The 17307-nt window shown below is 37.5% G+C and overlaps 1 protein-coding gene across 4 annotated transcripts in view; it reads left to right on the top strand.

The window, feature by feature from the left end:
* The first annotated feature begins 713 nt into the window (after positions 1–713).
* Positions 714–17307, top strand: part of TNFRSF19 (TNF receptor superfamily member 19) — a 57018-nt gene continuing 40424 nt past the window's right edge. For 2 of the 4 annotated variants that reach the window (XR_008429472.1, XM_053935973.1), the window contains exons 1-4: positions 714–733; positions 936–1022; positions 12450–12538; positions 13078–13188. Coding sequence is in view for 3 of the 4 variants with exons in the window: in XM_053935973.1 (XP_053791948.1) it covers positions 12473–12538; positions 13078–13188 (177 nt within the window). In the remaining variant the exon portion in view is untranslated. Of the gene's footprint in view, positions 734–935; positions 1023–5734; positions 5812–6262; positions 6334–12449; positions 12539–13077; positions 13189–17307 lie in introns of those variants that run through there. The other 2 variants (XM_053935974.1, XM_053935975.1) reach the window with 2 other exon arrangements.

Genomic DNA, 17307 nt, shown 5'->3' on the forward strand with positions numbered 1-17307 from the left:
CCACACAGTAAGCAGCAGGGAGGATGTGAGCCAGGGACTGAGAGCATGCTCTATTGTGCTTGGTTTTGCCAGTGCAAAAATCCAATGCCAGCATGCAAAATGCACCATTTTCTCTGCTCCAAATCTCAACAAAGAGATGAACAAAAGTAGTTTTCTCTCGTGTGTTACAGCTGCCTAGCAAACTGACCTTCATGTCTGACTTTCAGAACTCTATAGAAGATTGTTACTTCCTTTTGCAGACAAAATTATAAAGCATCTTTTAAAGAAAACTTTCTAGCTACACTATTCTCCCTTCTCGGGAGGAAACTTAAATGCAGTGAAGACTTTGAAGTGAGCCTTGGGTTTGCTACAATGGACTAACCTGATTAGAAATCATGCAAACTCTTGCTGCTCTTTAGCTGCATTCCCCCACAGGCAGTATTACAGCTCTCTAACCAGTCCCACAGCATTGAATGATGTCATGGGATCTGCAGCTCAGCGAGATGAAAGGGATAAAGCGGAACCCGCTGGCACTGGGGAAAGCTTCCAACACACAATCCACAACACAGCTTGGGAACTCAAAAGCTACAGATCCAGCCACTCAACCCCAAGCATTTCAGAATCGTGTGCATTCTCCCAGCACAAGCAAGGAAAGGGGGAAAAGAGCCAGTGCGGAGCACTGAAAGGCAGAATTTGAGTGCAGCTACCTGCTGGAAAAGGAGCTCTTTTTCCTCGCCAAAGCACTGCCTTTGATGTACGGCAACTGATCACTGATCAGATTACAGGCATTTGGTCTCAGTGCTCGTCTGCCTTTGATCTGCATGGTTAATTTTATTTTCCCGGATTTGGAGTTTCGTCTGGGCTTGTGCTGACATACTTTTTTTTTTTCTTTTCTTTTTCTTTTTTTCTTTTTTTCTTTTCTTTTCTTTTTTTTTTTTTTTTTTTTTTTTTTTAAGGAGGTAAAAGCATTTAGTACAGAAGCTCCGGCAGTGTGAAATTAAGCTGCAGAAACTCTGGCACGGGAAAACTTCATCAGATAACAGGTACTGAATTTTGGGGTTGTTTTTCAGTTTTGTGTTGCAAGAATTTGAGGAATTATGAAGTTCACATAATCAATACTACTACACATCATTGTGTGTACAAAGTTCAAAAGATTGTTTGTAATTTATGCAGCATTTTGTTTGCAGCTCTTGGGCAGAATTATATAGAGAACAGACTATCTGAAAAACTGAAGCAAACCCAGTATTTTCAATGCTTTGGGGGTACCTAAGATTTTGAGTTGCACTGCTCACTCATACCATCTATGGTTTTGTAAATTTATATTTGAATACATACATTACATGACTCAGGGGAGTACTTATTTTCTAAGGAAAGACCAACCATATCTCCTATACATGGTAATACTTCATTTGCTCTCAGTGCATTTATTAAACTGTGTCTTCTTCAGACAACACTTTTAAGCCTGATAGTTCCATACTTGAGAAGAAAAGAAGTCTCCACTTCCACAACTTATTAGAACTAAATTTATAAGCATAACATCCTTATACACAAAAGGAAATGCTTTTATTTTAAGACTGAAGAGATTATAGTTCAGCTGTACCCTATGAAATCTTGAAAATAAAAGTAATCTTCTAACCTGATGATAGAAGTTTCCTCTAAGGCATTTTAATAAATATATTAAAGAAACAACTAGTTTTGCTGAACTTCGTAGAAGTTTTGCTGCATTTTAGTGATGCAATTTCCACTCACAGTGTTTTGCATTCTGTTCCTCAAACTCATATTTATGAAAAGTATTGTGGTGAGGAAATTTTAAGACATCTACTCCAGAAATTCATTATAAGGGAACAATCTTTTGAAGGTTTAGGATCATTCACACATTTGCAGTTTTAAAGGGCCAGATCTTTGTGTGATTTTGGGCCAAATCAATAAGTGTTCTATGCCTGCAGCTGGAGTCAGAGTGTTAAAATAAGACTCCAACTCCCTCTGTAGTATTTAAATATAATGTAGATTTTAAGAAGAACTTAGAACCCATAACTGGGACCAGACTTGCAAACATTCCAGACACTGAGGTCTTTGAAGATCTAGTCTTAATGGTCGTTAGTAATACTGACTTATATAGTCTTAAGTCTAAATTTAAGTGTATATAAATCTCAAATACATTTATTAACAAATTGCAACTAAAAGTCAGCATAAATTATAGCTGTCAAGCATCACTTGAACACTATTCTGTGAGACGTCTACCAGTCCACAGGACCTTCAAGATGTTGATATTTCAGTATGCACCATAGTGCAACATGCAAACCCAAATTTTCAATCTGCTTGCATCTGAGTAAGATCAAGTTATCAACACTTCCAGATAAATGTAGATAGCTTTCATTGGTCAGTCTGCAAAGTTTGTTTCTTCTAATTAAAGTAATATTTGTATATATAAAACTTCAATTTACTGAATATCAAGAGATAATATGCCAGACACAGATTAACTAGGCCTGACTTGGAATCACTTAGTTTTCTATGCCACCAATTAATTCATATTCTTACTTAACAAGTCAATTATATTATAAGGAAAGTAATTAGCACTGTATGAATAATATGTGTATAGCTGTCAAGAAAGAATATCATTTAAGGCATAGCCAAAGCAAAATTAGTATTTCTCCCTAAGTAACAATGATGTACTAAAATACGTTCCTGTAACCCTGAAAACAGGGCTTTATTTATTAACTCTATGCTTCACTGATGCTCTGCCTCTCCAGTCCCCTCTTGCTTGTTGTTTGTTTTCCAATATGTACGTTTATTTTCTGACGAAAATTGTTTCTAAACTTTACCTCTGCTTGGTGTAAAGTAGAAAGGGAAGTAAATTTTAAAAGATAACACAAAGAGTCTTTTTCCTCAGAAGTCAAAATAGCTGTGCAAATGTAATGCAATTAAACTATCAATGTAAGGGTCTCACCTATCACACAAATAGGTGAAGTTGCACACAGAAGGAACACTGGTTAATCAGATAGATTACACTGTTGAGTAGGATTTGTATTGATAATTATTCGCAACATTTAGGCCCTGAAAATGCATTTAACAAACAAAGTTTTTTTAATTTTGTAAGAAGTCCCTAGGGTTTTAGGTAATCTCCCCAGATATTTAAACAAAGATGGGCGTCAACCCAATTAAGCTGAAAAAATCTTTGCTTGTCTGTATGTAAGTGCAGCTGAAATGAAAGCACACTTGAACACACTCAAGCATGGTGGGAAGAGAATTTTCAGCATTTGTTGTTGTTTTAAATAGCAGTTCTCTGACAGTTTAGCCTGTCATTGATCTGACTTTTAAAGATTAAATAGGAATAATTCTTGGCACTAGTAACTTTGCTTTTACTAAGAACTGTATAAACATTAATTAATCCTCAGGCTTAAGCCTTCAGAAACAAAAAGTTCACAATGCTTTTTCAAGCTGATCTGACTAGGAAACTCCCAAGTATATGATTTATTTATTAAAATAGCTTGAGCAATTTCTGATTATAAATAGAGCCATTTTCAAACAGTGTGCCTCAGATAACATCATAAACATATTTTAAGGTTTGTAATAGTTAAGATTATCAAAAGACATTGCACAGTTATACTGACATCAGTTTCCAACAGCTGTCATAACAAGAGTAGATCTATCTCACAGTTGACTGGGGGAACTGTGTTAGCATTTGAGATATGGAGATAACAACTTCCTATTGCTGTACAATTTCTGCTTCCACATCAGATATGTCACGCAACTTAGTCTTATCAAAGGGGTCAGCTGAAACTGCTTTCCAAGTATTTCTTTTTTGCTTTCTCTGTTGTAGTGAGAATCTCTGTACTAGTTCTAACAATTCACTTCTTCAATTTCCTGAGAAGCATCTTGATTTAAAACAAAGTAAACACTACAATTTTCAATACTTTTCAATGATGAATGGAACTAATTCATCCATTTTACATTCAGGGGAAAGATTTTCCATGCTACAACAAGGACTTAAATGTTTACATTTCAGTGTTACAGACAACACGTTGCTCTGAGTTCATTAGCATAGCAACCCACTGTCTGATGAAAGTCTTAATGTTTCTTTATATGGTAATCCTGAGTGTTTAGTCAACACTTCAAGAACTCTGGGGTATTTTAATACCTTTGTCTAACTATACTGCTTTAAAACAAGTATCTGAAACATACATGATGATTCTACTAAGAAAAACTCATGCAATAGTTTCACTGGTGGCTCCAGAAAACAGATAAAATATAACAGATTGTCTGTAAATAGTGAGACTGTGTACAATGCTTAGTCCTGTGCAGCAGCTGCTATTCACAACAGATGCGCTGCTGTTGCGCCGCAGTATGCCATTCCTCACTGAAATTCCAGCCTCTTGCAGAGCTCCTCCTGGCAAGGGTCCTGAAGCAAAGCTCTTCTATGATGGCCCTTTAGAAGAGAATTACATGAAAATCCCTGTACGTTCTGAGTTGTTTGGGTTTTATAATTAAAAACAACTAGTTTTGCAGCAATAATTTCTCTCTTTGCATACAACTTGCTGGATTTCAATAAGCACTCCTTGTTTTTAGAGAAACCCTTTGGCTGGTGATATTCAAACTTCTGTTGGTGAAGAGCTCCAAAAATTCTGTTTATTTGAAAATGCTTTACCTCCCAGTATAATCATTTGTTAATTTTTTCAGAGCCTAACCCAGTTCCTTGTGTGTCTGTACAGTTGTCTAGACTGTAAGTGGATCATTAACTTTTTCATTAGAAGTAAAACTAATGACCTGAAATCTCTGCAGCAGCAGTACTTTTACCAAGGTCTCCAAGATTAGTTTCCCCAATCTTGGAGCATCACTAACTTCAGAAAACCTCCTAATTTGTGTCACAGTAAGCTGCAGTAACACCCAACCTAGCGACTATAAAAAATTTACTATCCATGAAGGGCTAGATCTCTCCATTTCTCCATGGATACTTGCATTTGGTATCGACATTGTGCTTACAGCTGGGTAACTTATTACCTCCACAATGGATTAAATATTTCAGGCTCTGATATAGCAGGGAAAAAAGCTACTCAAGTACTTTGGAGAGGAGGACTGGCAGAATGGAGAATTTGCAGTGTGTTGTCAGAAAGCCTCTGACATGTTTTTTGGGCAGGAGAGGTGGAAAGGGCTTTGCTGAATTACAAGGACTCATTGTATACTTACCTGAACAGTGGCCAAGGGCCAGTACCTCTAGAACAGCCCAGCAACCACAAGCCTGAGCTCTGAGAGAGATTAGCAATGCCAAGACTGCAGTCCCAATGCCAGGCAGCATCTGGAAGCAGAGGTGGGCACAGGAGTGCCCTGCTATATTGTCCTCCTGGTGGGATAAAAGGGGTACCAGCCCCTCACTTGTGATTCACCCTGGCTTCGCACCAGTGGTAGGAGGCACACACCCCCACTCATGCCATCCATCCATCCATCCATCCATCCATCCATCCATCCATCCATCCATCCATCCATCCATCCATCCATCCATCCATCCATCCATCCATCCATCCATCCATCCATCCATCCATCCATCCATCCATCCATCCATCCATCCATCCATCCATCCATCCATCCATCCATCCATCCATCCATCCATCCATCCATCCATCCATCCATCCATCCATCCATCCATCCATCCATCCATCCATCCATCCATCCCATTGGCTGCCCGCGCTCAGCTGACGGGCCCGGGGCGGGGCGGGCGCGGCGCGGCGTTGCCGGGGTGACGGGCCGGCCGCCGCGGGGAGGCGGTGGCGGCGGCGGGGGCGCTGCGGGGCGAGCGCTCCTGGGCCGGCCGGGGCGGCCGCAGCCGCGGCGTGTCAGGTGGGTGCGTGCGACAGCCGGGCCGCGGGGAAAGCGGCGGCTCCCCCGCCGGGGCACGGCGGGCTGGCCGGGCACCGCCGGCCCGAGGCCGCCCCGCCTGGCACCGACCCGCGCCGCCTGTCCCTGGGGCCCGCGGCGGGCGGCGAGGGAGGTGATGGAAGCGAGCTCCGCGGAGAGCGCAGGCTGCGGGGCGGCGGGGGCGGGCTCGGCCGGGCCCCCGCCTCCCCGCGGCGGCTCCGGCTCTGCCGCTCAGAGCCGCCCCCGCGGCGTCCCGCGGTGGGTACGCGGGGCACGGCGCAGCCACGGAGCCGCGGCTGCTGCTGGTGGGTTCTGCAGGTCTCGACAACCCTGGAGTGGCTGCTCCACGCCCCGGAGTGCGGCGAACAAAAAGCCCTTGAAAGCCGGGCTTTCATGTTCACAAGCGCTTCTCGTGTCGGCTGCGTAAATAAGCTGCTGCTTGCTTCAAACAGTATTAGAGCTGGAGTTGAAGGAATAGGAGCTCCCCGCTTTTTCTTTTGGCTGGTAAGAGGTTTGAAAGCTCCAGTTACAGTTCGGTTTATTGAAAAGGTTTTGATTGTTTGACTTCCTTTCCTGACGGCTGTCCCCATTTAATCTGACCTTGGACGGAAAGCTTTACCTGATGTTTGTGAGAAGTGTAAATGCTTATTTACCACCTTTATATCTACAACTACTTTAGATGGATACTTTTATCAAGTGTATAAAGTGGTCCAGTAGCATTTAATGTGAGTAAGTGGCAAATTGATTCAATCTGTAGTAGGTTTCTTAACTACTGCATAATCTCTTTCAAGCACACCTTCACCATCAGGTGTAAAGCAAGTTACTTAGGTATGTTACCTGGTAGCTTGTTACATTAAGAGAAAAAGGTTGGGTTTTTTGAGTGTTTTTTTTTTTTTTGTTGCTGTTGTTGGTTGGTTTGTTGGGGTTTTTTTGGTTTCTTTTAGACCTAGAAGTAAGCTTCTTTATTAGTTTACTAGTAAGATGCTCAAAGTGTCAGTTAAGGAGGTAAGAGTCACTTTTTCTCACTTTCAACAACTTGCAATCATAGTAAAAGAGAATGGTGTGAATGAAAGTAGCTCACGTCTGTGGTTTTTAAGACATTGCATGCCATCCAACACTGCTTGCTCAAGGCTGGCTGGATAAATGTAGTATATTGGCATTGCGCCATTGAAAAGTGTATTAACTATATTAACCAGCCCAATGCTTTATAATTCATGATCCCTAAAAATTACTTTGAAAAATAACTATTAGTATATTTTGGTGTAAATGAAGTATGACTATAATACTGGCATTCTCAATGTATTACTTATTCACATATCTGAGTACAAAAGTACAAGTGCATCTTGACACTGAGCTTTCATCTAGCATACCAGTGTCTCCTAGAACTTGAGATGGGTGAGATGTATTAAACAGAAGGAGCAACATTTTTTTTACCACAGTTTTGATGTTGTGTGAGTAGGCTCATCAGTTTTGATGAGAGTGGGAGTTCTTGTGTGAATCACAGGCTCTGATCCTCTAAAAAGCTTTGTTTATGTGTAGGAAAAATGTTGCCACATTGCACCTTAGTTACAATATTTCACTTTAATATCTAATTAATGAGAAGCTGGATATGTTGAAGAACACAAATGGTAAACTGCTTTATCACCATTATTCTTGTAAAGACAAGTACTTCAATTAACATAACTTGAAGTGTGTGGTACTCAGAAGCAGCACAAATATTTCCTGGCTGTGTCTTGTGAACCTGTCTTCTTCTCATTCCCTCCCCCGCCCCCCCCCCAGTTCCTAAAATACATCTAAATGTTTTCAGTCACCACCAAGGTTCTAACTTTAATCTGCTACCTCTGTCTTTACAAAATTAGAAATAAATCCCTAGCGGCCTAATGTCATACATTTCCTGTGTGGCAGGTTGGTAAAATACAGATCTTTTCAACACAATATTTAATTGATGAATGTGATGTCCTAGCTGACTGTATGGAGTTTTTTTTCCCACATTTTTCAGAAAAGTTGGAGCAAATGTTGTCAGGCAAGATCTTATTTACTTCACAAAGGGGAAGACTACAAGGGTTGTGAGCAGGGTGTAAAGGGAAGGTGTTCTAGACCTGTGAGACAGAAATAACAATGTGCAGTGCTGTAGTGGAAGTTCTTGTCTCTAACTTGCTCCCTTGCTTTGTCTTTGTCGTTACAGCAGCATGAGTACTTTCCCTTCTCTTGTTTCTTGCCCCTGGGGCACTGACTCTGCTAAAGCCATCTGCCACTCCTTGTTTTATTGCATGCAGTTGACAGCTGCGGGTGGGAAGTAGGTGGTTAGAAAGGAGCTGAGACCCTGTTTGTTGGATAGCAGAGACCTCTGTTGGCAAGATAAAATGGTGATGTTTTCATCCCTCTTTTCTTACCCAGAACTTCTCAGAGTACTCTGCCAGTGTTATAAAGTGTGTGAAAAGTGGTCATCAAGTAAAAGTATAAAATCAAATAAGAGAAATTTCTAAGACCTGGTTGTAAATTAACTGGGAATTCACAACTTCAAGTTAAGTCAATGTGAAGTTGGGACTCTTCACCATTTCTAAAGTTTCCCTTAGAAGATGGATAATGTTGACTTCAAAGTTTTGATGCTTCCATGTCTGAGAAACCTGCTAGTCAGCCATAATTTAGTCATGCTACTTTGATTCTTGAGGTGGCGTGCCTTTCACGGTGCAACCTGAAGTTTTTTGGAGAGACAAAAGAAATATTTTACTGATATGGACTTTGAAATAAAATGATGACTACTATTCAAGCAAGCTGGTAAATGTAAGAGTAAATTTTAGAGGGCCATGGATTCTAGAGCCCTAAAAGGCTGGAAGTTCTTACTTCCACAATACATTTATTACATGCTTCTAATTTACTGTTTGATATTGCCCTCTTTATGCATATGCATAGTAGGCCTTAGATGACCTTAAAATTATGCAACTGCATTTCCTTATGCAAGTTCCCTATCCTGAGTTCAGTACATTACCAGTAATGATTGCTTTTCCCTGAGTATTTTAGGCAAGTATATTACTGTTAGCCTAATAAGATGTATTTGGAATGATTTAGTGACCTTAAAAAACTCTGTCCAGAGGTTTCTTTCATCTAATAAATTTGAGTATAACTGAAATCGGCATTTTAAATAACAGTATCTGGACAAGAGCAAATTGTCTTTAAAGGTATGGAACCTCTGTTTACTCACACATGTTTTAGAGGCAAAAAGCTTCTAATAACTTCTTACTTGAAAGCATGAGGTGAATGGCTGGTGTCCGACAGACATTAGTATAATGCCACTTGGTATCGTGAGAGAAGAAATTTGTCCAATGGCAACCTATTATTAAGTGCTGCAGTCTCTGCTTTTTAGCAGGACTTCTACCAAACTGGAGATTGAAACAGGAAACATGCAGCTGACACAGTTATCTCTCCTTTGGGACTTGCATTCAATACAATGAGTTATTAAGGTGGCTTTCAATTATTTTTATCAAAATGTTATCATGAAAGAAACATTTTATTTGTCCTCTTAACAGTTGTTATTTCTTGTACACTGGCTCATTTCTTTCTCGCATGTTAGTCAGTATAGAGTCTTCAGTGTTGTTTTGGCAGGAGTGGTGACAATGGGCACAATGATGGCATGATAGAGTAACACAAGCTGAAATTACATGTCTGCTGAAATTATTTAAATGTGTTTTGGTGCTGCTGAAGTGCTCTGAAGTTTAAGGTCCATATACCTGCAAGCTTCTTTTGGAATCTTTGTTGATTATAGAAGCCTTATTATACAGAAGATATAGGCCTAAAGCTATAAGAGATCATGAAACTTGTAATGATCAGACAAAAAACTGAACCTTAGTCAAGCATAGGATAAGTTGGAGAAGTCCTTGATAGTTTGATGCCAGTTATAAAACGCTTGATCTTGAAAATTTACTCTGGATTGTGGAACTCCTGGTGATTGGACTTGGCAAGACTGTTATAAAGGCAGTAGATTTTCTTTTAAATAGAGAACATTTCACAGCTGCAATCAAATTTCACACCTAAGTGAACAAAATGTATTGTGGTACATGATGGTTTGCCATGTGCTTTGTATGTTCTAAAAGTCTTTGAGGTACTTGCTATAAGAAGATGATCTTATAACAGGGCAATTCCAAAACTGAAATACAAGGTGTCAGCATGACCAGCAAGATTTTTAATACTGCTTTTTGTTCTATACTGGCATTTGATTTTTATTCCATTGTGACTCCAGAATACTAAAAGATGAAAATACATAATTAGCTTTGTTTCAGCATTGATTTTGATAAGTTGTATATATACTGATTTTTAAACAATATTAAATCTTCAAGTTATTACATATTGGAGAAAAGATATAGGGGTTAATATACCTGAATTACATTAAGCTAATATAGTTTTATTGCAGATAATTAGTCTGAAGGGCAGTTAATTTGGCTGTTCTTAATTTGCTTTATTTTTACCACGCTTCAGGTGGCTTACACAGAAAAATAGACTTCTTAGATTACGTTACAGCTCTGTATTTTAGATCATTAGGCTTATTACAGCTCACCAGTATTTTTTGTATTGAAAAGTCTATGTGAAACTTGACACAAAAATATACAACTATTACACTCTTCAATTTCTTTTTGATATGTTACACATCTCTTTTCAGAAGCAAAAGTAAATATTGAAACTTAAAATGAAACTTACTTTTAACCTTAGGAAGAATCCTGGTTTTGAAGTTTTTGGTAGTATTCTATAGATGGTCATAATTGCATTAGAACTATATTATGATTTAGCTATTTTTTAATTATTAAGGAATACATCTGATGTGGAGTAATCATTTGACATTCAAATCTAAGAAATTCAATTATATTTACACGTTTATTTCCTTTTCACACTTCTGTAAAGTTTTAGGTCCTATAGCAATTAAGAAAGCGCATGAAGTATTTATTTTTCCACTAAACAGTATTACCTGAAATAAAAAAGTTAGTGGGGATTTTTCTCCCAAATCCCATTAATTTCAGCATGATTCTTTAAATCAATATTTAACCAGTTTATTTAATTTAACTCCTAGACTTTTAGCTTTACTGTCTTGTCTTCTCTGAATCAAGTGAAGTCAAGCTTGTTTTACAGGACTGCTTTTCTGTAATGCAGTGTAGAGTTGTTTATTGTACTAAGATTCTTAGTTATTTTTTAATTTCTTCATATATTATTCTTGATTTTCTGTAGCATCCCAAAGGGAATGAAGAGCAAAATTGAACAGAATCAAAATTAAGCCTTTCTTGATACATATTTCAAGGTTACTGTGGTACAAAGTCTCACAATTTGTCCCTTATCTATAGTCTGGTTTTACTTAGAAGATATTTGGTTACCTGTTGGCTAGAAGATATAATGTATGGTGTGTGTATTTACCCATTTTGTATCTTTCTGAAAACAGATGAGAAACTTTTCTTGAAATTTCTGAGTTCCCTTAACAGTATTTTTAGTGTCTCTGTCCACTGTTAGCTCTTTGCTATAACTAGAAATTGTTTTGTTCGTACATACCTATTTTTTTTCAGCATTAGAATTGTCAGCTTCTCATGACTTCAGAACTTGTAATATTTGTTGACTCTCCTTTTTCATTTTTCTAGTTGTTCTACAGTACTTTTTACATGAAGTTGTGTATTGGTCATCCAGAATTATTTCTGAGATTTTTCCATTTAATATCTCTTGCCATAATTTTTTTTCCCCCTAGACTTAAAAAATAAACCTGTGTCAAATACGATATCTGTATATATTCGTATTCCTTGAGAGTATGTCTTCCTTTTTACCCATGTTGACATGCATTTAATCTGGTAATTGTCATTGACCCATAGACCATTACTATCACTAAGTGAGAAATAACCATTAAAATGTCATCTTGACTTTCCTGTGGAGTGCTGTCTGACACATCTCTACCTGCTCTGTTCTTTCTAGTAGACTTTTGCTCTTTTTACACTTCAAAATACAGCTTATCTTAAAAAATATCAATGGTGACACTGAAGTATACTTTCTTCTTATTGATTAGAATTTGTTAACTAGGGTATTCATGAAGTAAAATGTGAAATTGTGTGTTAATTATAGTTTATGTTCATTCTGATTTTATTTTTTTGAAAGCATATTATGCTTGCAGTAATTCCACATTGGAAAGCATTTTGTGACTGTTCTTAATGTTTTTCTCTGATACTTTTGTTTTGGGTTCCATCCTTTCATTTTTCAGTCTCTACTCTTAAATGATAAAAACAACATGGTGTATTTGAAGAAATTTATTTTTGTCTGTTGATCACGTACTTATTGTTTAACAAGCAAGAGACGTATGTTAGGGATGTTAGATTAATAAATGCTGATGTTCTCTAATCTGGACTGTTAGCTATCTCTTGTTTTGAGATTTAAAACTATAGAAACTTTGTGTTTGTTGTCTTGTCTTCAAAAGGCATATGATTTTTAAAGCATGTGTTTGTTGTTTAGCAGCTTCCAGGAATCCATTTGAAAATGTTAATGGCATTGACAGATTGTGTTTTGACATGCCAAGTGTTGTGAAGTACAATGGACACATGACTTCTGCAATTTAAACAATGTAAATATAATGATTTTTTTTTCTTTTTATATTTTTCTAGGGAGAGAGGTTTAATCACAAGAAATGGATGCTAAAGGATTACAAAGAGGTGATAAACTGAAGGTGCTTGTCATTTTACTAGCATATTTGGTAAGTTAAAGATTAATATTTTTCCCCCATGTTGAAAAAATTGTACTGAATGCAGAAACTGTCTTTTGTTTTACACATTACTGCTAAAACTAAAGGTCTTCAAATGCTGCATGCAGACAATGCTTACACATTTTATTGATTTGAGCTTAAGCTTGGTCCACTGATTCATATAATTTCTGGCTGCTCCTCATACACAATTACAAAATTTTACCTTGTGAGCCTCTTCATGGATGAAGGAGTAGACTAGAACAGAAAATATAGGTAAATATACTGCTTCACTTCAGAGGTGATCATCTCTTACTCCAGTGTGCTGTGTACATAGTTTAGGTGCTTGGAGTATTTGGTTTATGGACAGAACGTAGTACAGCACACAATTACATTGCCTGCTCAGTGTACTTAACTCTGGCTTCCTGTAGAATTAAGGGTAATTAATAATTCAGAAAGTTCTTTTTAAGATCAAAACATGGATTTATTTCTCAGATTTAATATACTGTGATGAATTTACCCGTTTTGTTTTGTTTTTGGTTTGGGTGTTTTAGCTAAGTAAGGTAATTTGTGAGACTGGAGACTGCAGAGAACAAGAATTTAGGGACCAGACTGGAAACTGTATCCTCTGCAAACAATGTGGACCTGGAATGGAACTCTCAAAGGTAAGGAAATCATGCTTTCTTGAATTTACTTTATTTCTGATAAGAGCACTTATGTATTTGATCTAAAATGATGGATATCTGTACTTACATGAAAATACATACTGTTTTGGCATTTGAGCCTTCTGCAGTTTTTCAAGAACCATGTTATCTGTTTCATTTTATATAAAATGATCAGTTCAGGAAATGATGATGCCACTAATAAAGTAGGCAGTGCATCTTGATGGGCTCTCAAATGATTGTTTTAAAGGTGAGTTAGTGCAACAAACGGGGGGGGAAAACTACAAAGGGGGAAAAAAACTACAAGGAGTTAAGACTGCATAACCTTACTCTGTAGAAGAGAATGTGAAAACTTAATTTAAAACCTGTGATTGGTACAGACTGCTGACATGGAGGGGCTGAATTTTTACAGTGCTGACATTCACAATTGGTTCTGGATTTTGGTGACAAAGTTTAAATATTTTATATATGATTTCTTCTCCTAACAGAATAGTTTATAATAAAATGGTCACAAGTACATAAATACACAATAAGATTCAAATGAGAGCTAATACATTTCCTTAGAACAGGAGGGAGATAGGTGATTGTTCTGTTTTCACTAGGTCTGTGGTTGGAGCACTTTAGGATGTTGGATTCAAGTCAGGCTCAATTTCTTTGTTTTACAATTCATTAAAAATGCTATAAACCTAATTCTTATCTTTATGCCATGTAAAGTAATTGAAAAAGTAGAGGCCAGAAGAATACATGATAATATTTAGAAAGCACATAAGAAGTTCTTTTGATGTCATGGAGAAGGAAATACTGCTGTGAATCTTACAAAATTGCATTTTGCTCTTTTAAAGAGCAAAATTTAACAATTGCATCTCTTCTAAAAGAAAATCCCCACAAAAGTTTTTGAATTACAAGGATTTTAGGACAGTGGAAATGAATCAACAGAGATGAATGCTGGCTGTGATTATGGGATGGGATTCAGTAGAACTAGAAAGTTCACTTGGCAAAATTTTCAACAAAATTCCAAGTCTGAATGCAAGTCACGAGGGGGGTCTTCGTTGTTTTCAGTCCAGAGAAAGTAGGCACTGTGCATGAGCAGGGATGGAGAACAATGAAGGAAGACATAGCTGAAAGGGGGGAATGTGTTGGGATTCATTAACTCGGTTACTGGAGGTGAAAGAGGCACCAAAATGAGTTCTTTGTCTTGGGAGATGGGATGTCTTGAGGGAGCAAGTGTGTCCTGCCAGAGACGTGAGGATGGTAAGGCAAAGAGTGCAGAGTGGTGTCAGCAAGGGTGAGTAGACGTACCAAGACTCATGCACGTGTAAAACCCTTTCTTCAGTGTCCAGCATTGCCCATTTGTTGGAGTGTGAAGCTGTGACCCTGACATTACTGTGCAGTCAGATCCATAGTGGAGAGGTGGGGCCATAAAGAGCATGCCCTTTGCATGCAGAAGGGCAAACTGTCTTGTACTTCTACTGATAGTGTAAAAAGGATGGTGAAGGTGGAATTTAGGGTGCTTAAGGGAATTTGAAATGTTTATTTTGAAATTTTTTTAACATGAACCGTTACTAAGTTTGGTGTGTATGTGTGTTCAAACTGCAGGGGGAAAAAGAAGATTTCGGTTTATGGCTCTGTAGTTCCTATTATGTTCAGCTCTGAAAAAAAACACAAGTTAAGTATTGTAGCTTGAGTGTGATTTGAAGGGATTTACTGAAATTGAGTGACACCTTTTCTCTATCTCTTGACCCCCTGTGGTGAGTGTTCAGTGCATTAACAGAAATACTTAGTTTCGCACTTTAGTGGGAATCCCTTTGTATGCTGGGCAGCATTAGTTAAGGCTTAGTCATACAAGCAATGCTGTTAAAGCAGAGATTTAGACATGACTTAAGACGTGGATGTGGTTTAGTTGGGATTTTTTCAGATTGGCCTTAAATTTGAGAACTGAGATGTTCTAGAGGATGTTTTAATTCATAAAGGCACTTGTAAGTATGGCACTTTATAACAGTGGGCTAGTACTATGTGCATTTATATAGTCAGATAATATACTTAACTAGTTGGCAAATGAAACCCAAAAGCATAAAAACTAAGGCCATCAGTAATTACACTCAATTTAATAAAGAAACGCTAAACTAAAACAACAAGACTATAGTTTGCAATAGTACACTATTGAAATTATGGTCTTGCTTCACCTATTTTTGTTTACAGTCTGATAGGCCTGATTCTTAGGGCTAGTTTGGTGTTTTTGAAAATATGAATGCAAGGCTTGCTTAATTTCACTATGTAAGCAATTACTTGTCACAGACAGTAATAAACTTTCAAAAATACTTTTTCTTCTATACTAGAAATGAAATAACAGATTTTGATCAAACCTAAATGAGTGGAATCATAATTTCCTTTATAAATAGAGGTACAATTCTCTGTGAATCATAGTGAAGGATGTGATGCTATGGCTGTAACTGAAATGTGGTTGAAAGTAGTCATGTAGAACTACAGCTTGAAGCAACAAATATGTAAAGTCAAAGGTCAGAACACAAAGGGACGAGGCATTTAATGATACACTTGAAGTAATTTGCAGCCCAGGAGAAGTTTCATTTGCTTGGATTTTTTACATGCGAGAAAGCAATGATATAATAATGCTATAGTTTAATAACAGTTTCTAAATAATGTGGCAGTTATCCTATTAAATATTTAGTGCTCATGGCTAAAACTCGATATACTGCTGCATGTATGAGCATGATTGTGTGTCTGAGTGTATAGTAAAATGCAATGTTAGTAGTGCAGTTTTTGGTTCCGCTCCCCCTGAGTGTTTTAAGCAATTGACATACTGGGTTTTTTTTATGTTTGTAACGAAACACATCAGCCTGTATTGTTGAATGCAAAAGCCCAGTTTTTCTCATCTTGTGTATGAGAAATTACTTTACCTCAGTTAAAATCTAAATATGTAGTTTTCTTTCTTGTTATGACTGACTTTACAGAAATACAGGGCAAAACCCCAGCTGTGTACTGGATATATGTATATGTGTGTGTGTGTGTGTATACTTATTTTTACAACTTCAATTAGATATATATATCTTTGTTGCTATACTATATGAACACTTCACCTTTCTAAATGAGGCAAATGTTGTTGCCTTTTCTCAATTTATACATGAGACACTAACATAAATCAACTTTCCCATGTAATGCAGGAATATTTTGGTAGAACAGAGTAGACGGAGGCCATAGAGTGGAACAGAAGCTTTCTCTTCACAAGGCACTATATAGACAAAACAAAGGATGATGGGCACAAATTGTACCAGGAGAATCTTTTTTTTTTTTATAGTGAGAACATTCATTCCATTTCCCTAGAGTCCCCTCACTGGGAGCTTTTGGGATGCAACTGGACAGGGTGCTAGATCATCTCAGATCAGCTCAGGTCCCTGACCCATGGAAGTTTGATTCAGATGTTCTTTCAAGGTTCTTCTAACTGGCTGTTCTGGGATTCAGTGGTGAGTCTTTTAATTTTGGTTGCAAACCAGTGCTCAATCTATTGGATTGACCTTATTGTATAGGTAAGCAACTTCAAACACCTTTGTTAGCATGAAGCAAAACAAAACCAGCAAAAAAACCCAGCTTTATAATTCTGAATCTAGACCATTCTTTTCTGCTTTTGCTGTCACAGGTTAATGGGGCTCTCTTTTTCAAAAATATTTTTAAAGTAATTTTTTTCCCTTCAAGTAAGAAAGAGTAAGTACCACATTCAGCTTTTCCTTTCTGATTGCCTATATACTGTTCTGACAACAATGCTGCAATGTTACATTAGCTTAGAACTAAAATCCATTGATCACTTATGTTAATTGTATTTTTATTAAGTACTTTTAACATATTGCCATCAGAAGAAAGGAAGCTTTGTTCTTTTATCAATAGAATTGATGGGGAAGGGAGTGAAAGCTGCTTCCCATGTTTTTTTGCTTATATTTGTTAATTAAAAAAAAAATCTCTGTATAGCCTTTTCTTCTTATAAACGTGTCTTTGGCAATGTTTTTAAAGCCTTTGAATCACTGAATTAGCTTAGTTTTCAGTGTGTGCAGTCTTTGTTTCAGGTTGTTTTTTTGTTATTGTTTGGGGTTTTTTGTTAGGTTTTTTGGTTTT

This window comes from Vidua chalybeata, chromosome 2 (assembly GCF_026979565.1).
Source record: "Vidua chalybeata isolate OUT-0048 chromosome 2, bVidCha1 merged haplotype, whole genome shotgun sequence".
In the NCBI taxonomy this organism is placed as follows: Eukaryota; Metazoa; Chordata; class Aves; order Passeriformes; family Viduidae; genus Vidua; species Vidua chalybeata.